The sequence below is a fragment of the Cuculus canorus genome, chromosome 15, assembly GCF_017976375.1.
Source record: "Cuculus canorus isolate bCucCan1 chromosome 15, bCucCan1.pri, whole genome shotgun sequence".
NCBI classification, from domain to species: Eukaryota; Metazoa; Chordata; class Aves; order Cuculiformes; family Cuculidae; genus Cuculus; species Cuculus canorus.
In genome coordinates this window covers 17,180,747-17,200,746 of record NC_071415.1, presented here as the reverse complement: position 1 = coordinate 17,200,746, position 20,000 = coordinate 17,180,747, and the positions used below count along the sequence as shown (strand labels likewise).

General features: G+C 38.4%; 2 protein-coding genes across 13 annotated transcripts in view; one reads left to right on the top strand and one right to left on the bottom strand.

Annotated features, from left to right (window-relative positions):
• SNX29 (sorting nexin 29) overlaps positions 1-20,000 on the bottom strand; it is a 180,823-nt gene that overhangs the window by 7,637 nt on the left and 153,186 nt on the right. The window contains exons 22-25 of one of the 8 annotated variants that reach the window (XM_054080294.1): positions 18,778-18,860; positions 10,707-10,840; positions 3,663-3,723; positions 1,848-2,000 (exon numbers count right to left, since the gene is read on the bottom strand). In XM_054080294.1, coding sequence (XP_053936269.1) covers positions 18,790-18,860 — 71 coding nt within the window. In that variant the 3' untranslated portion in view covers positions 1,848-2,000; positions 3,663-3,723; positions 10,707-10,840; positions 18,778-18,789. Of the gene's footprint in view, positions 1-1,847; positions 2,001-3,568; positions 3,724-10,706; positions 10,841-18,777; positions 19,926-20,000 lie in introns of those variants that run through there. The other 7 variants (XM_054080296.1, XM_054080299.1, XM_054080297.1 and 4 more) reach the window with 7 other exon arrangements.
• CPPED1 (calcineurin like phosphoesterase domain containing 1) overlaps positions 1-20,000 on the top strand; it is a 42,399-nt gene that overhangs the window by 5,407 nt on the left and 16,992 nt on the right. For all 5 annotated transcript variants that reach the window (XM_054080315.1, XM_054080318.1, XM_054080319.1 and 2 more), the window contains one exon: positions 4,173-4,391. In XM_054080315.1, the coding sequence (XP_053936290.1) occupies positions 4,173-4,391 (219 nt within the window). The remainder of the gene's footprint in view (positions 1-4,172; positions 4,392-20,000) is intronic.

Below are 20,000 nucleotides of genomic sequence, written 5' to 3'. Positions count from 1 at the left end.
ATAGAGATGAAGAGCCAATTTACGGGCGTTCTCAGCTCTGCTCAATTTTGTGGTGCAAAGGAGGAGGCAGAAAAAAATGTTTGATGATTGAATCCTAATCTTCTGTTGCTTTACCTAGCATGCACTTTGTCTGATACAGCTACATAGCTCATCTAAAGGCTTGGAAAAAGGACCCGGCCTCCCATGGACTTGGATATTGAAACCCTTGGCTGAAAGAGTACATTCACAATCATTCCCATAAAAGTCATGGCCTGCTATGTTTGAAGGGAAGATAGTAACTGTACCTGCTATTTAACTGAAGCCTTCTGGAGTAACATCTAGGACCTGGATCATGACTAGATGATCACTGCAAAAACAGCTGTTTCCCCTCCCACCACTTGCGCCCAATGCTGTTTGTTACTAACCAGACTGGCATTCCTCTAGCATACCAACAGAATGATTTGTCTGAGCACTCTTCTCCTGAGGCAAAAAAAAAAAAGGTTCAAACAATCTTTTCTGGCGCTGCACTTACTGCTTAAGCAGACGAGGTTCATTTGCACGCCCTACAGTACCTGTTCTGCTTGAGGGTGCCAGCAGGCAGCTGGTGAGGGACGGAAGTAGAAAACAGAAGTTCTATTAATATTTATCTGAACACAGTCCATTGATGTGTCCTTTAGTCAGGCAAAAGACTTCTGGATCTGTCTGTGGTAGTAGATGATGCTTTTATGTCCTGTTTCTCATTGCTGTCCCTCTTGCCATGTTACACTGTTGGAAGAGTACCCGTGCAGGCATGCTGTAGTTTTAAGCAAAATAAGCCAAATTGCACTAGCTGCAACCTGTTAAACCTTAGCTGGACTGATGTTATGTCTTGCGCAGATAAGGCAAAACTTGCATGAACTCCTCTGGAGACTGACCAGTGAGGGCAAGTAAGAGTTATTTACTGGATGAGCTGAGTTCAGAACAGGCTTGAGAGTCGGTACAGGTTCTAGTTTGCACCAGTGGTGTCGTACTAATATAACTCTCAATGATATTCTACTTTTATTTATAGCACTTTATGGTAAATTAAACACATTCCTGATAAACGAAAGCTTAAGTTTAAACTGAGCGTCCATATATTACTTTGTTCTTTTGTTTCATGGGGAGCAATATCACTAAATCAATAAGTACCACTTGTTAAGTAATAAGCTAATGGAATTTGGATTAATACTGGGTTTATTTGTTTTAAATGTGGTTTCTAGTTGGAGTGATCAAATAACAAGGCAAAGATAAAAAATGTTTATTCAACCTTACTCTTATTTTTTGTAACTATTTGATAAATTATCAAATACCACGAAATAGCTGTTGACTGAATTCTTTGGATAAGATCAGTTAATGAGACTGATGTTTTAATGTACTCCTGATTCCAGGGTCTTTCTGTTGTCCCTGGTTTCTTCATTTTATAAATATCTTTTTCTTTCCTGCAGGAGAATATAACATATACCTCTACATCATTTTCAGTTCCTTTCTTTTTTCACCTCCTATCTCTTTTCCTTTCTCCCCACTCTTCTTCACCTCCACCCCTGCATCTTCTGTTTCTCTTTTCTTCTGCCACTTCTTGATTCTGTCTGTGGAGTGAACTTCTCTTTTCAAATTCATCTTATCAGTGTCTCTCTCTCTGCCTCACATGACCATCTTTCACCCACTCAAACCAGAGCATCTGTGCACAGTCCTGGAAACATTCAGGTACTTAAAACCTAGAAAGCTACTGTATGGGCATGAATATAACACAGGGGGAAAAAATATCCCTGAAGCGTATATTAGAATAGCCCCTGGTCTGGCCTTGCAACCTGTTTTGCATCAGCTCTGCATGTTCTCTGGCAGTGCATTACCTGCTTGCCCAGCTTCTCTCTTCTGTCATTCTATATGAAGTTACCTGGGACGTGGTCCAGCCCTGGCGCCTGGGCAGCCAGTCTGCCTGACGGCCTCCTGGCCTGCTGCAGGTGCTGCGGCTGCCTTCGGCTGCCAGATTCTGTCCCTTGGGTCTGGAAGGGGAAACACAGTCTTCTAAAACAAAGACTAGTTCTCTTTTCTGAGTATTTCCTGTAAAAATAGATTAATGCCTCTACATTTTACTTAGGCTGCTATGGTAAAAATTACTAGATTCAGATTAATCAATACAAAACCGATTTTGCTGAGGACTGATTATCAATACTGTCAACTGAGTTGCTGGAGAAGTGTCAGGTGTTAAAAATCCTGTCACATTGTTCAAAGAGCTGAGCTTTTTTCCCATTTAATGAATTTGAAGATTGTGCCACTCCTCCAAAACAAGTTCCTCTTTCAAACTTCTCCTTTTCTCAGTTTTATTTTGTATGAGTCTTAAAGGATTTCTGATGGAAACTTCCTTAACTGTGTTTTTCTATAGCCTTCCACTTAAAAAAATTGAGTAAGCTGATTGATTTACACAAACAGTGCCTTTGATGCCACATGTAAGCTGTTTTTTTATGGCAGTCATACTTTGCCATGCAAGACAAAAACCTAAATTGCTTTGTGTCATTCAGCTGGTTCCATAAGGCTTCTATTGCAAATTCATGGATAGATGGATCATTCCACTTCCCTGAGTAAGTGATGTAATTGGAAAATTTAATTTCAATTTGGAATTAAAACTTAATGACTAGCTAAAAGTTTCTGTCTATAAAGTACATGATTATTATTTAGAACGTGGCAATGCTGGTATGAATTAACAGACGATGTTAACAAATTATAAATAATTTTGTTTAGAAATTAAGTGTTACTTTAACTAAAATGATAACTGGAAGCTTGCACTTGGCAAAATGACCTGATGCCATAGCAACAGATGACAATTACAAGAAGCTTCTAGAAGTTGCCCACATTCCTTCTCCCCCACCTCAGCCTATCCATATCCATGGTGCAAGAGATGGATTCTAACCTCTAACCTTCCTTGAAAGAAACACGCCCCCCCTTGCAAAGAAGCTCCATGTCTAGATCCCTTGAAAGAAAATGAGAAGTAAGTCCGTGCGATGGACGTGCTACTTGCTTATGTACTGCTATTGGAAGATTAGTTTTACTTCTGACTGTATTTCAGAGCAGACTGATGTAATGAGAGTATATTTATGGATTATATTTTAATTTGAAATAATTTGATGTAATTTTCTTTTTTAGATTCAGCTTTAGATTGATGTAGTCAGTGAGGTTTTAACAGTTTAAATGCTGCTTAAATCCCTATAGCACTAAATGTATTAAGCCAAATACAGCTGTCAAAACAAATATTCAGGTTGCAAATGAATGCATTTAGGCAGCTGGAGAAACCACAGTGTACTCGCGTTTCTACTTTAATTCCAACTTGAGACATAAGTCTAGGAAACTGGATACCCATTTTTGTATTTAATATGTAGTCAACTGTTGCTTTATTTGCCCAGTGCTGAGATTACTCTTTTTTTCTTAATGTGCTTGTTATGTATCACACTTCTTTTGTGTTACTTCTTTCTCTAATACTATAATAAGTATACAAGAAAATGATAGCAATAAAAATTCAGTTGTACCCTCTGCCTGCACTGACTCTACCAATGGAAATTTGCTTCTGAGTTCTCACCTTTTTTATCAAAAGTCTCAGGAGCTATTGTGACAGTTCTAAATTAAGATTTTCATTGCTGATTCTGATGTTGCCAGATTTTGTGTTTGCTGACCTTGGTGCTGTTGAGTGGCTTCAGTTCTGATTCCTAGGAGTGTGCTGCATCCAACTTCTCTCTAAAACCATAAGAACAAAAAACATTTAACTCCTTAATAATTTAAGAACAAGTCTACTGGAACCATAAAATGTGAAATGTGTTTTGTATGTTTAAACTTGTTAATTAAAGAAGCAATAATTGAAGTCTTAAAAGAATCAACTGAGATCTGATATTATACACTTGTGCTGTGTTGCAGTCTAGTAATTTTGAGCACTATTTGCTGAATTTTTCACATGCCTTTCCTGTAATCAGTTTGTAATTACCATGTGTTATAAGTAGATTAATATACTTTTGTTTATACTTCTGCCTTTATATTTGTCCTGTATGAATGACTACAGAATTCTGTACTTTCATTAAAGCTTACATAAATGAAGAGCAATCAATTGAATGATGTGTGGAAGCTTTCATTCTCTCTGTAAGTTTCTCTATTGCTTAACTTTTTTTTCTTTTTCCTCTTTTTATTCTTAGATGATGAGTACCAATGGAAAGGGCCCTTCTACTTCATCCAGGGAGCAGATCCTCAGTTTGGGTTGATGAAAGCTTGGGCAGTTGGAGACACTAGCAATGGAGATGATGAATGGGGAGAAGAAATCGAATTAGCAGAGCAAGCAGTGCAGGCCATTAACAAACTAAACCCTAAACCCAAGTTCTTTGTGTTGTGTGGAGACCTTATCCATGGAATGCCAGGTAAAGCAATTAAAAGTGTAGAATGGTGATCGGAACTCCATTGTCATTATATTTCAGATGAACAAGGATAATTTCATTTCCTTGACTTCATAATATTCTTTCATAAGGTTTGGTATGCTTCTGTTCTGGTGTTTGGGAAGAAAGTGCTTTGTAGATGATTCTTGAGACATGATTCCAATTTCATCATCAGGCTTCCTATATCGTTCACTTTAGGGCTGTACTTTTGCTAGTGGGGGTGTTTTTCAGAGGGTCTAAGGAAATTTTCATTGAAATAAAAGTCCGAAGAAGACACATTAAGATTCTTCTAAACAAATTGCTTTGAGAAGACAAATGCAGACTATGGCTGTTGGGGAAAAGCAATGCCAAGAAAAGAACAAAAATTAGCTATGGCTTTCTAAGTTCCTAAAGTGGATGAAGCTCAGCTAATTCTCTACTTTCTAATGCTTAAATTCAGCTGTCTAAATACTTGAATTCTTAACATGCTAAAACTCAGCAAATTCATATTTTAGCATTCTGTCCTGTTGCGCGTCTCAGATCCGTGTGTTTCTGTATACAGTCAAAGGTAGAACAACAGACCATCTGGAAAGGTGGGTTACAAAGTTTGACAGTTATAACTTTAAACCAGACTGGCAATATTTTCTATTTTAAGGAGTTTATATACTTTTCTTGGAAGTGGAAGAAAAAGTGATGTTACCAGCTGACAAGTGGTCTGCAAAGCAGATCTGAGCACTGTGTCTTACATTTCTTAGCCTTGACAAGAACAAAGCTGCAGACAGCTTTAGCTCTGTAGCTGACAGCACAACAATCCACCAAATGAGCTTGCAAAGAGTCCTATGTGCTTTATGGTACAGTCTGCTTTGCGCCCCACTTGCACCTGAGGGGGTGCTTCCCAGCTGTTGTTTGCATGCTAGAGACCTTTCACTAATTCCTTCAGTGTCCCACAAAGTGGATTTTAAAACTTTAGCTGTCAAATAGACAAGTCAAATTGATTGACATCTTTTATAGGCTACAGACTTTCTTTTGACCAGAAAACAATTTTAGTGATAGAGTGGGAAAGTGTAAAAACCAACAGATTTAAGCTTGATAGAATCTGCTGTAACACCTCAGTAGCTTGATCATAACGTAAACTCTGCCATTCAGTTTTATTGGTTTGTGTTCTTCCATTAATTTTGGAAGTACAGGTTTAACCCAGAATCATAAAATAATCTCTTTCTAAGAATGTGGCCTTCCTACAGCAGAGTTTCTGTACATATTTCAGTTAGGGCTTCTAATTTGTGTAAGTGTTTCAAACATGTCATCTTCAGTATCACTTGTAAGAGGAAGAAAATTCAGAAGGAATAATAGGTATTCTACCTTCTATTGAAAAGGATCTTTCTTTCAGTCACGTAGTTAAATAATCCAGGAAGCCAAACTAGTTTCATTCTACCTGGATATTTCTCAAAGGTTTGTAAAACAATGCAAAGTTCTGAGTACTTCTGTCTATGCTGACTTTAAACAGCATTGTTCTAAGGCTTTTCTGTTGATAGAGACTAGGTGCAAACTACAGAGGTTCAGCAGTCTTCTGACCTCAACTGGGTGCTGATTGGCTAGATACAATAAAGAAGTCTATGTGTGCCAGTTGTTAGGGGTTTTTTCTAGTAATGGATCTCTGTACTCATTATTGTCCTTTTTATCAGTGTGTGTCTCAGGCTTCAATAATATTTTAAATACAAACCTGTTAGGGTTTTGCAAAACATTATCATGTATTCATTATGCTAACAAACATGTAAAAGGAACTGAACAGATTGCACTGCTGAGATCAGCTACGTTGTGTGATGTATGCGCTGTGCATTGTATAAATATTTGAAGCTGCCTAGTGCAATTTCTAAGAAATTGCAAGAAAGAGCAGCTCATTATCAGTGATCTTAGGGGTCTTTTCTAGCTTAAATGATTCTGTGATTACCTCACTTGAGACACCATATTTTAATTCATCTAATAATTTATTGTTGATTGACTTTATGTTAATACTTTGTAAGCCATGTTATCATGTAGTTATATAAAATAGTTAAGGAAATGTACTACTAAATGGAATTTTAGAATATTCAACTGGAACAATTACTTATTTCATTACTGTCTTTGTATTTATACAAATTATTTGTGTGTTCATCAACTCATGGCACAGAAAATACAATTTTAAAATTGTACATATAATATAAGTACATATACATACATATAAGTACAATTTTACAGTCAGACATTTGTCTTTTTTTCTAAACTGATGAGAGGTAAAAGTGAATCGCTCTATGATGCGGATACCTGTGGATTAACACTCCGACTAGTTGATTAGAAGGGCAGGGAGACGTGATGTAGCAAGGCAGACAAACACAGAGTCAGAAAAATACTTCATGGAAGGTAAATCTAAATCTGTGTGTTTAAAGGAATTTGAGCAACACTTCAGTTAAAACTGTATGGATGTGATTTCAGAGATTTTTTCCTAGCTTTTCCTCTCACTGACAGCTTCTGGAATAGGAAAAATAGAAACACCTTCAGAACACAAGAAGATTTAAAGAAAACTTAAAAGATATTTTAAAGCAAGGCAACTCACATCCTGTTTTTAAAATGTCCTAGTATTGATAAGTTCTTTAGTTTGTTTGTTAATAGCTGTTACTCTATGAGACATTGCAAGACACTGGCATTAAGAAGCCAAGATATTGGCCTTATAAGAACTTATTTACTGCATATTCTTTTCATCAAAATAGAAGTTCTCTAATGTTAGAAATTCTCCTGCCCCATTCCATTCTGAACTCTAGGGATTGAGCTGACTTGTTTTTTACAGAGGAATGAATCCTTAAATTTCTTCTCTTACACAGGTGTGTGTTTGACCTAGTAGTGTATTTCTGCATCAGTTATGACTCAGAGAAAAAGCAGGAGCTGTTATATTCCTCTGTCATATGGCACAAGGCTCTCTTCACTAATTCCAGTGCTAATACTGTGCTTGAGACTTCATACTTCTTTACATAATCCTTTTATATAATTCTAACTTAAACTGAAGACAATGAGATAAAAAGCTGTCAGTAACTGCCTAAAGTCTTTAAAAAAAAAATTAGAGTTTCATTTGAAAATTAGAAGAATACTGGTGAACTTTTCCAGCACACTCATTTGTCACAAGAAAAAATTGAAATTCTAAGAATTCTGTTTGCACTACTGCATTAATGAAGAATAGCAAACAGAGTCTAAGAATTTTCATAGCCAGTTGCTTTTCAGATAACTTGAATGTTTACAGAATTTAAGACCAGTAGTAGAATGGTACTGTAGTCATTTTGTGCTTCTCCACTGGGGAGTCTCTCCAAGAATAATTGTGGTGTCAGTTCCCTCAGCACGTTAGTTCAACAAATGAAGTAGGCAAAAATCACATGACACAAGACATTTATTTAACAATTGTGAATTTGGCTTGTATCTTATTTAATGTCTCAAATTGCCTTCTAAATCACGTCTGTATATCAGCTATGTTAAAACTGAAAACATCAGCATTAATGAAAGTATATCACAGTTAGCTATTACAGCATGGTTATGGAAGAAAGCTGTGATGAAATGAAGGTCAGCCATGTATTATAATCCATTGGCCAGTGTCTGTCAAGTTGTTTTGATCATACTGCTTTTTAATCAGTGCCTGCCAGGAAGGGAGGGGGGAACCAGATCTCCCTCTCTTCTCTTAATATGATTTGTCATGGAGTTCTGATCATAAAGTTTATGATGACTGTTTTAAAGCATGCACTGTAGCTGTTCAGCTGAAGCAATGTTGAAACATTTTGCAAAGGAATCTTAGAATTCCAGCAGCTGGAAGTGATGAGCAGAATCCTGATTAGCTGGGAAGCAATTAGGCATAGCACTTGGAATCCATTACAGATATCATTAGAGCAATGAAGTAATCAGTGCCAGTATCTTGATATTTAGCTGCTGATTAAAAGTAGTTTGTACTCCGAATATTATTTTCAGAAGTTTTTCTTGATTGCATAATCAAGAATAGGATATCTATTCCTGGTAACACTAACATTGCAGTACATAATCAAGAATTTTAAACAATACCTTATAGTACAACTGTGTTACTGAAAATAGCTTCTGTAAATGTGATACTTACCCCTAGATACACCGTGACAACAAAGGACATATTTCTGAAGACATTGTTGTTCATTATGTTGGTGTACTTCCTGTATTGTTCCACTAACCTATACCCTTTAAGGCAAATAGCCCAGCCAGTTTTTCACCCGTCTAGTTCTCCGCTCATCTGAACTGCTAACTCCACAATCTTCTAGAGGTAGAAAGGTGCCTTGAGGTGACATTAGCCAGCGCTCTTAGGATTCTTGGATGCATTCCATCAGGTCTCATGGACACACTTGGGTTGTAAGTTTTCAAGAATCCTAAATTCTGGCTGAATTGATTCCACTACTGGTATTTCATCTGCCTCTTTAACTCTGGGAGAACATTTCAGTGAGGACAGGCCAAAGAAGCCCTGACTACCTGTCACTTGTCACTGCCTTACTCAGCCATCAACATCTATTTTCTTTCTTTCTTTATTACTAAAGTAGTAGTAGAAGGTTTTGCTGCCTAGCACGTCCCTTGCTAGTTTCAGCCCTCAGTGAGCTTTGGTTTTCCTGACATCAGCCCTGCATGCCCAGGTACTTTTTCTTCCTTTCAAGACCACCTTTGCTTCCGTCTCCCTTTTATGTCCTTTTTCTGTAAGTAGTTCAGCATGAATTCCCCATTAAGCCACTCTCCTCACAGTAGTCTCCTCCCCCCCCTCCTTCCCCCTCCCCTCTCTCTCTCCCCTCAGTATCAGGGAGGACAATTCTTATCCATTGTTGTATTAGGAGGAGGAGCATGTCAGTGGAGAGTCAACTCTCAAACTCTTTTGCCTTTCAGAGCTAAATAGAAGTTTCCTGAGTAAGCCCATCTGCTGTCTTGAGGCCCCAGATCTGCAATCTTCCTTCCTTACTCCTTCAGGATCTTGAACTCCACTCTGGTGGCTGCTAGAGCCAAGGCTGCTAGAGCCAAGGCTGCTGGGGGATTAGCACGTTCTGTAGCACTTCTCTGTTTGTTCATAGTGGGACTAGGAGAGGAGGCCCTGGTTGGCCCATCAGTGTCAAGAGGTTGTCCCAGGCTCCCTCTTGTATTGCTGTCAGCACATGTCAAGGAGGTTAGTCCCCCCTAAGAGCCAGTGTCTGTGATCTGGAGACTTTTGAGGTTGCTTTAGAAGACTTAATCCAGTTCTTCGCCCCTGATGGTGGTCTGTGGCAAACCACAGAATTTGTGGGGCTTCCTCTGGTCCTGACTCACAAGTTCAACAAACCTGGTGTCTGTTTCATAGAATGGCTCCCACCATACATTAACGGCAAACTGCCCTGCCTTCTTCTCGTCAGTCTTTCCTGTTTCAGTTTAACATGAAGCATTTTGCTTCCTTCTTCATCCCATACCTGGAGTGTAGATTGGTGTCCAGGGAGCAGCTTCTGCATTTCAGCACCTTTCATTACAGAATTCAGCTGTTTGCAGTTAAGGTCACTCTGCTGAAGCCATGGAGAAACACTAACTGGTGAAGCTGAGAATCCAGCAGCTATTTTTGTGGCTGATTTCCTTTCAATGAAATTGTTTAAACTCCATTTTTTTAATGGTAACTGTTGTCAGTAACTTGATAGCCATCGGTTCTAGCCAGCAAAGTTCTCTGTGATGTATCTTTAGACCAGGTGTTTAATTATTTTTCATTAATTGCTCTTACACGGGTGAAAGAACAAGACAGCAAGTCTCCTGCAAACTTTACTTAGCTCTGACTTTGATAATATGTAGCTGTTTAGAGGTTAAATGAAATGAGACTTGTCTAATAATGTGTATAATCACAAAAAAAGATAGAACTTGATTAAGCTTGATCTGCTAGTAGTGTGATAATGGATCAGTGAGCAAGTAATGTTTATGCCTGCAGTTTTAGATTCATTTGTGTGTATATGTTAATTAGAAGAAATCAAGATCACTGGAATTGAGTACTATGGCACTTGAAGTACACTGTGAATACTTGTACTAACTCTTCTAGGTAAGTGAAAGCATAATTCTCTAGTGTACACAGTTCCTGCCCAGGTCATTCAGTGCTAAATAATCTGATGTCAGTCCTGTCAGTCATTTAAGGCCAGGTGAATTTTTTCCCTTTTTTTTTTTTTTCCCCCCACGTTTGTTTTATAGTGGTAAATTGTTTACTTAAAGGCTTTCATACGCAGTTATAACACTATTCTGAAATAAATTTAATTCTAGTGAAGGAACCTTTAGCTCTGCTAAGGTGAGTGGAAATATTACCTGACAGATCAGAGCTGTGACTGCTGTGCTCTACTTCAGAATCCCTTTGTTTTGCTGGATGAAGAGGATGTCTGCATCACTTGCATCTGCTCTTTCAATGGTCTTTTTCTCAAGAATCCACTTTTCTTAAATATCTATTTGCAAAAAACAAATCAATCTAAACAGCTGTGTAAGTGATGATAGGAGACTAAGCCAGTGTGTAGTGGTGAAAAGGTGCGGACTACTGAGAAAGTCTGGTGTCTTGTAAAAAGACAAGACTGTGAATTTGGGAGGGAGTTGTCACTGTCACAGAATCTCTGTGAGATTGCTGGAGATGGCAGTGCACTGCCTACTTCAGCATCCCTCCCTACTGCTCTCTCCCTTTGCCTGTTCCCCCTGTTTCTGGCATCCTGGCCCCCTGCCTGCCCGGCTGGCATGTGTGGCTCTCCCGCTGTCTGCCAGCTGCTTCCAGGGGCCTCAACTCTCCTGGGACCGCCTCACCTGCCAGCCAGCACCCCATTACTGCTTACAGTGCTCTGTGCACGCATCTCTGGTGTATGTTTCCCGCCACAAATTCTGCACGTGTCACCAACTCCCCCAACTCCTCAGTAAAGCACATCAGCTGAATTCGACTAATGGCATTTTTGAGCACCACTGTGCTTTATGTGAAAGGCAAAACTGCTGGCCACATGTCTCCTCAAAATTATATGCCCTATCCTGTCTTTCATGCAAACAGTGTTTTTTCATATAATAATGAAATGGCTATGATGTGCACCAAGATTTTTAAAAACAGGCATCAAAATATTGGGACTCTGAGTTCATATATAGTCAGCAATTAAGGAGCAAGATTTTCAAATCAACACTTCTCTGTTTGACCTCTGCTTAACAATTTGATGATCAGGATACAAGATGACCTGGGCATAATGGCTGTTGTACGGTCTGTACTCCTTACAAGCTCTGACACATACACTTTGGAGAGTGAAGTTATTTACATTCAGAATAGACAGCTTCATAGCTGAGAAACATCGCAGCTGATTGTTCTGGTGTCCAAACAGCAGCATGGCTTCATTTCTGTTTATAATCACCACAACATTTGCAGGCATTCTCTCTCTTGAGAGAATTACTAACTGGATTAGCTTGAGCCTTTTTCCTGTGCCCAAATTTGATGTGCAACTGCTGCAGTCCAGAATATTTCTGTCTCTTGTTTCTATTAAGTACTGACTGCATTAATATGACTTCTTCAAAAGTGGTTTTATTAATGCTACATCTTAAAAGCATAGACTGCAGCCTGTAATTACAAACTTCTCCCTTACAGCGTAACTCTTAAGAAAACTCTTTAAATTGTTCAGTTTTCTAACATACCATAGCAAGGGTTCCTAGTTAAAGCATTACTGTTTACAAACCTGTTGTGAATGTTCTAAATTCTTTTACGTAAAAACCAGTTTTGGACTTAACCAGAGGAAACATCAGTGAATGTTTGGTTTCAGTAAGAGCTGACATTGGTGCCTCCCCTGAAGTCCTGCCTGTCTTTTGGCTTTGGATCCTCTAAAAAGCAGTGTTGAGATAATGCTGAGTTTCACAACTCTTATCATATTTTATAAAGTCCACAGTAATTTGTATGTGTATGTTTTTTCTTCTTAGGAAATACTTCACAGATGTTTATTGTACAAACTTGTAAATGTGCAGTTGCTTGGCAGTCAATTCAGCCCAGTGTCCTTTCAAGGAGACAGACTGCTGTACTTGTACTTTATTACATCGGATATGAACTAGCTTGTTCACACTTCAGTAACTGAGTTGTTGGGAGATTTGGAGATTTCTGTGCAAAACCCACCAGTAGCAAGATGTGATCTGAATGTAAGTCTGAAATCTGCATGCAAATGCACAAGCTGCCATTTATATATTTGTGAACTGAATAAATTACAGATAAATGTCACGTCCCATACAAGATCTTAATGTTATATACAGCATATAGTAAGGCACTCTACAAAGGAAAAAAAATGCCTGATAATTCTTAATATCTTTATTAAAAGTGATTTTACCACAGTGAATCTGGCTATGAACTGCTTTTTTCATTGCTTTTAAACTACCGTTAAGTAACCCATTTTACAAAAAACAAAAGCACATTAATTAAAAAAAAAAAAGGTGCCAGACAAAATTAAGCTTCTCTGTTAGTCTTTAAGGGAACCATGTATATAAGGAGATATTTTGCGAAGCTTTGATTTTAACTAAAAATGCAGTAGTTCTTTTAAATATTCCCTTTCTCATCCAGAAGGCATGTTTCTTCATACCTTCTTCATTCATTCTCATCCATGAATGCTGATGTTTGATTGGTTTGTATAACAAGCATATAAGCAGGTTAAAAAAAAAATCATGTCTTAAAATATGGTTCCAGCCTTAAAAATGACTGCAAGTATGTCATCTTTACTATATTTGCTGCTTGGTTTACTAATAAAAGCAAGCTTGTGTAGGTTTTTTAACTCCCATCAGGCTGGCACAGCTGGGAAGGAGACAGCTGTATTCTACTGTTGCATGCAGTTTCAGCAAAATTGTCAGCTAAAACCCTGATCTTTCTGGTTCCTGAATCTTTGTCAGTAGAGATTTATAATAGAGCATGAAGTAGAAACGGTACAGGGTGACTTTTGAAGTGCTAGGGAGAAGCAGTGGCTTTGAAATGTTTATACTGAATCTGGCTATAGGTAAAAACTGTATTTGATGAACACGAAGTTACCTTTTTATAAATATGTCACTGACTGATCAATGGGGATTTTGTGGTTGAATCACCTGAAATAACATGAGCAGTATTTTAAGTTTGACCTAATGTACTGACAATAAAGTAGCTTAATCTAAATAAACTCACTGCATCCCTTTCTTTTGCTATTGTAGCCTTTGAAAAACTTTGATGTGCTGGATAGGATGGAGCCCAAGGCAAAAGGGATTCTTGGCTATTTTCTTCTTCAAACTATTATGCTAATGTTAATTAGTAATGTCTAAGAATTTTGGTAAGTAGCACATTATTTGTCAGACATCAAATAACACATATTTCAAGAAATGCCACTACAGTTGCATAAATAAACATTTTATAGTAATTATCTGAGTCTAGTAAAACTTAATGGAGCATTCAAAGCTTCTAAACTGCTTAGTGTGAAATTTAATTTGCTCTAATAAGCCCAAGAGTAGGGAAGCATGAGATATTCTCTGTGCATGTTCAACAATATATTACAGGCTCATATCGCAAAGACACCATTGGGCCATTAGAAGCAAATGCTGAAGATCTAGATAGTATATATATAAAAACCCATATATACAGGAGCATAGATTTTTCTCCATGTTCTAGTAAAAACTTAATCTGTCAAAGTCCAGTTACAATTTCTTTCTTCTTTCTCAGCCCAGAAAGTTTCAGTTTAATTTATCATATTCTCAGCTTTAGCAATTCAACTCCTGTCTGTGAACGTTTGAAAATGTATACCTGGAGCAGATGTCCACAGTGAGTGAGTTATTTGGTACATTTTACAGTAAACCTATTTCTCTGTTAGAATCGTTGTTGCCTCCTTTGTTTTCTTGGAATTGGGCTTGCAGTTTGTAAAGAGTAACTTGCACAAAGTCAGTGCTTTGGATGATGCAGGTATGGTCAGACAAGGTGATAAGAACTGTCATTCTAGTTTGAAAGTGTTAGCTTTTAAAAAGGTACATTCCCACACTTTTCCATCCCTCTGAAACATACAGGATTTTCTTCTTCCTTGCAAGTCAGTGGCAGAAGAACTAGCCCACATAATTTTGACTCAGTCAGGCTGAACCAAGTCTTTTCCAAACTGCCAGCTCTTTTGTACTCAGTGGAGGGTAACATGCTTTTAATGGCTAGGAGTTGGGCTAAAGCATCCTGTTCCTGTCCATGGCTCTGAGCAAGCTGTATTCCCGCTCTGACCAAGCTGTATTCCCGCTCTGACCATGGCACATCACCTGTTTGTATTGTAACCTCTTCTTTGAACACCCGGTAGCAATCATGTGTATGGAACAAAGACACAAAAAAAAAAGATTACTTTGGCTAAGAGAGCATATTCCAAGGAAGAACTGGTTTGTCTTAACCATTGACTCTGGCTGATTTTAACTGCCCTTTCATTCTGCACTTCTTCTGATAGCAAAGATGCCTTTGTAAGGGTAGACAATGCCTTAGACATCACAAAAAGTACATGTCTTTTCAGGTAATTGTACCCACTTACTGCAAGCATTTCCTAGTTTAACAGTGAGAACAGTTTTGTCAGACTTCAGGGACTAGTATCTCAAAGAATTATTAGTTGTGCTGTAACTGCTTCGTATGAAATGGTAAATATGATGAAGGCCTCAAAAACCTGTAAAATTCTCACAGGCAGTCATTTTAAGAAAGTGTGAAAGATTAAAGTCTTGCTCTGTCTCTTAAAAACAAGCAGTTATTGGAAACAAGACTTTCATACCTTTGGCTTGTTATTAAGTTTGTTGTACCTTCTGTAACATTGTGGTATTTTTTTCCTATTTTGGAGGATTGAATCAGAAGCACAGACCCAAAGGCACTGATGGGCTGTGCTTGATGTGACAGCTCTGCATAGCTAGGAGAGTAAGGATAAGAAGAGCAGGGTTGGGCTTGAGTGAAGCTTAATACCTGTTCTCATAGCAGAAGGTGGAACAGTAATGCCACAAATTAGGTTGTTAAGTGGGCACCTATGCAGCTGGCACTCAGAAATATATTGGCATTTGCAGTCATTATATTTAATGTCATGCACCAAAACTGTAGGAGCAGTTGATCCCCTAATAGGCATCCTCCTTCACTTTTGGGGGTTTGTCATTTCTTTACTGTAGTAATTGTTAATTATTAGCTAAAACTGGAGTTACATTTTCTTCTTGTTTAAATGCCTAAAGTTATAAAATAAATTTAATTTGTGTTTTCATGCTGGGAAATTGTGTGATCAATTTTTGTGTTTCAGAACAGATTATTACTTGTTTCTAATGTACTGAATAAATCAGTGGCTTACAGCTGTAGACAAATGGGTATTTCAGTTCCTGCTTTTCAGTGGCATTAATGAGATGAGGTTCTTTATAAGTTAAACTGAGTAGCTGGTTTGTCTAGTAGTGAATATGAATATAGTTATATTTACATTATTTGTAACTGTAATAATTTTTTTGCACATCATAAAATTGTTCTGAGGCTATTTGAATATTAGAAATAGGCCTGAAGAATAGAGAGGAGACATTTTTGCTATTACGGCACAGAATAAGCCACAAAACCCTGTTTCAGAATATGACCATACTGGGTTTATTAAAATTGATCAGGTTATTCGTGCATGTAATAATTTTGGAATGACACCATGGACTGCCTGACTTCATTATGGCAGATGCTAGAGGGAAAACAAGAAACTATTAAGAAAAAACTAAGGAAAGTAGTAAGACTGTGCAGGGTGGCCTGGTAGATGTTTTCTTTCTATGCCAATGCCATGTCTATAATCCCATTTTTGTAGCGTCCTAGGAAAAATGAATGTAGAGACAAGGACAATGAGAGAATCATTGCTTTTAAGGGATGGTAACACATAAATGAGAAGAAGGTAAGAGCTTGGCCATGATAGTAAAGAGGAGTGGCCTATGTTGATGAAATGGCGAGGTTAGGAAGGAAGGGAGCACAGCGAGGAACAGTGTGAAAGCCCCTCTAAATGGCACAGAGAAGGAGTCGATCAACTGCAGACAGTCATCAAAACAAACAAACAAAGAACAAACATCTCAAGAACAGGAAAGTGCCCAAAATAATAAGACTCTAATTAAAGCAATTGTGATGCACTGTAAAGCCCATAAAAATAAACAGATCTATCTTTTCTTTGATCACAATCACGTGATTGCTTCCAACAAGAATTACTTGGGGTTTGATGTCAGAATAATTCTGGTATCCTAGCAAATTACAGAATGAATGGGCCCAGTGTTTTTATAAATTCCATTTTCATTAGTGGTGTTTTGACATTTTTTATTTTGCTTTCATCAGATTTATTTTGCTTTTATTCAGATTTATTTACTACTTCTATTCGATATTTTGTGTAGTATTTTAATCTACAACTTAGCTCTTACCTGTTCTTTGATGATCAGTCTCTTGCATTAAATGTTGGGCAGATTGCAGTTGTCGTATCAGGTCTTTTCAAGGGTGTCGCTTGCATCAAAGCTTTTTAACTGCCTTCTTTTTCAAACTGAAAATTTGTACTTTCCCTTGAAAAATATGTGTTTTCAACTCCTCTGAGTTTGGAATACTTTTAAGATACATAGAAATACTGAGACCGAGTAATTTAGAAATCAAGGAAATGATAAGGCTCCAACTTTGTATGTTAAAATGGCTGAAGACATCTGGGGTAGCTTCATCCTACAAGCGCCTGTGCTGGCCCTCAGCCTAGGCCAAGCAAAGATTTGCTAAGAGGCAGAGAACACCATGACTTAGTGCAGAGCACCAGGGAGAATGCAAATATGTATATATTCTGGCTCAGTTAGGGACCCCTTACCAGACTTGTTGAGTCTACTTTTTTTATGTCTATAGCCATTCCTGTAGCAAAGCATGGCACAGTACTGTCTCTACCGCGATTTGCAGAGCTGACCAGGAGGTGCCGTTCTGCCCCCTTAGAAGACCTGCCCCCAGAGGGAGGTTTAGAAACAGCAGCAACATCAGTGCAGTAGTTCTGACGTGCAGCCTAGTCAGTTTGTGCCAGCCAGATCCCTGAAGGTGACTTCTCGGAAGGTCTTTGGAGAGTAGACTCTTCTCCGAAAGGCAGCAGCTTCATGGGATACTGAGTAATTGATCTCTGACAGTCTTTTTCACTGTGAATTTATGACCACCTTTGATTGTTAAAGAAGATGGATTGCCTCACTAGAACTTCCATCTCTTGGAAAATGACACAGATTGGAGAACTGGGCCAGTGCCCCCAGCAGGGGGCTGGCGTACTTCTCCAACCTTGGGTGGGGAATACTTGGAGTACCCCAACACAACAATGCCCGTGGGTACCACCTGGTAATACAATTACATTTCCTCCTTTCCCTCTCCAGATTCCTATCAGTAGAAAAATGGATGCTGTTGTTAATTTATTGCTAATGTTTCATTTGGAATTCTTTTGGAGGAGAAGTTACAGTGCTAGTGGAGGTTACTGTAAGTGAAGAGTTGCCTCAGATGCAAAAACTGCTGTCAGCATGGATTGCAGAGAAATGCTTTGGGGGTAAACGGTGCTTGGGGTTGGTATTGTAACTAGCACAACAGAGAAGCCTAACACTGTTACAGAGGAGCTCTGTTCTGTGGAATACCAAAGTAAACTGTAACCATGGATTAGTAGCTAAAGGATTATTTCTTTGGCAGAATAATCTGAGTTCTGTTTGTGCTGACTGAAGCCAGATTCAGCAAAAATACTTTAAAAGTGCTTTCTTGAAATCTGCTTTCAGTGAGTGAAGGCAAATCGTCTTGACTCCTGTAAGCAATGCAGGAAGGTATTGAAGTGTTTAGGCAAATCATAACCATACTCCAGAAAGATGTCCTGCAACAGAGATATTGACATTGCCCCTCTATGCTCCTGTTCACATCGCTCAGCTTTCAAAAATGATAGACTGGGAAGCTGCACAAAATTGTAGGCAACTGCACTAGCAATAGTTCTCACTTTCATGTTTTTCATAAAAGCCAAACTGCCCTTAATGGGCTACTGATTTGTGAAGTCATTTCTCTCAGGGCAGAACTGTATTTACGGAACCTAACATAAAGACTGAATATTGTTGCCTGGGACTTAAATATGTCACTGCTTGTAATGCCAGCATAAACAGAACAGAAATTACTTACTTTTATTCTGACACTTGCCAAATTATTTTTTACCTTGCTTCTTGGTGTTTTTTTTCTTTTCCTGTTGACCTACAACAAACATCTAGCTAAGCTAAAGAAATACATGTCATCAATTAAAAATGTTCCTCGTAATAGTTCGAATAATGAAATATTATAGCTAGCTCTGTGCCTGATAGAGATTAAAGGAGATATTTTTTATGCTATGGCAGTGGCCCCTGTAGTTTTCTAGTGGCTTTCTTTTATCACTTTATCTCCCTTTCTTTACCTATTACTTACCTCGTTGTAAATTTAGAGGGAGGTGTCTCCAGCGGGGCACTGCGTCGTAGTGTGGCTCATCACAGCGCAGATGGCACGTGCTGCTGTAGTACAGCTCACAGTCAGTGTGTGTGTGTCGTACCCCTCCTCTCCAGCACTACACCCAAAGAGTACAGAGGCATTCCTCTGCTTTTCCCACCTTTATCACCATAGGGTTTTCTTCTTTTGAAGAAACAGTCAAACCAAGATAAAATTGTCCTGACATAATCTTTACTTAGTATGATTTTCTAGACTCTTTGGACAGAGACCTTGTTTTCCATTTTGAGCAATCTGTTTTTTTGCAGTAAAACACTGAATATGTGTGTCTGTTGCTATAGAAATAATATTTCATTAAATGAGGGAACCAGCGCTGTGCTGTCAACAAATCTAATCTAAGTGTTAGTCTCCAGAGCTTGAATTTCACCACTGGGAAGAGATATACATACATAATTCTACAAATTATTTCTGTAACTTATGCATAAATGTCTTTATACTCTGAAATTGTTTGCTATCACTTTGGGAAATTTACCTTAGAGATTATCATGGTATAATGTGTTTACATATATCTTAACAGAGGCACCCCCTTGTCGCCCCCTACCCTATATTTTTTCCTATTTGTAGTCTGAAATTCCCAGCTTTTTGCATAGGAAGGTGGGGAGTGGCAGGAAGTCAGCTTTCTCAGCTGGGTTCCCTGCTCCATAGGCAGCGAAGTGTGCCAGGTTTATTTACATTTTTCTTTAAAATCCAGCTCCTCCAAGCAATGTGTCGTATTTTCCCTAGGATTAAGAAGGCTATCTTCCATAACTGGAAGGATGGCCTAAACCGACCTCGGGCCTGGTACATTAACGTACCCGACAAACCGCCCAGCTGTCCACTGCTTTCTAGACAGCACTCTACATCAGATGCCCGATATTTCTCAAGTTACTGAAAGCTTTTGCTACAATAACTTCTCACCCTCCACAGCAGTTAAACAGAAGAGAGTTGGGGATTTTGACTTTATGCACCACATATCAAATCTCACATCTATGTTTTTACATTTAGACATAATACAAATGTTGGGTTTTTCCTAGTGTTTTTTCTAAAGCTGTAGAATTCCAGTAGCAGCAGCAAGGTGGTGCTTAAGCCTGTATCTGTGGAGGATGGAAAAGGGATTGGAATCTAGTAATAGTTACGAAGGCTCAGTGTTTGTCAACATATTGATTGTT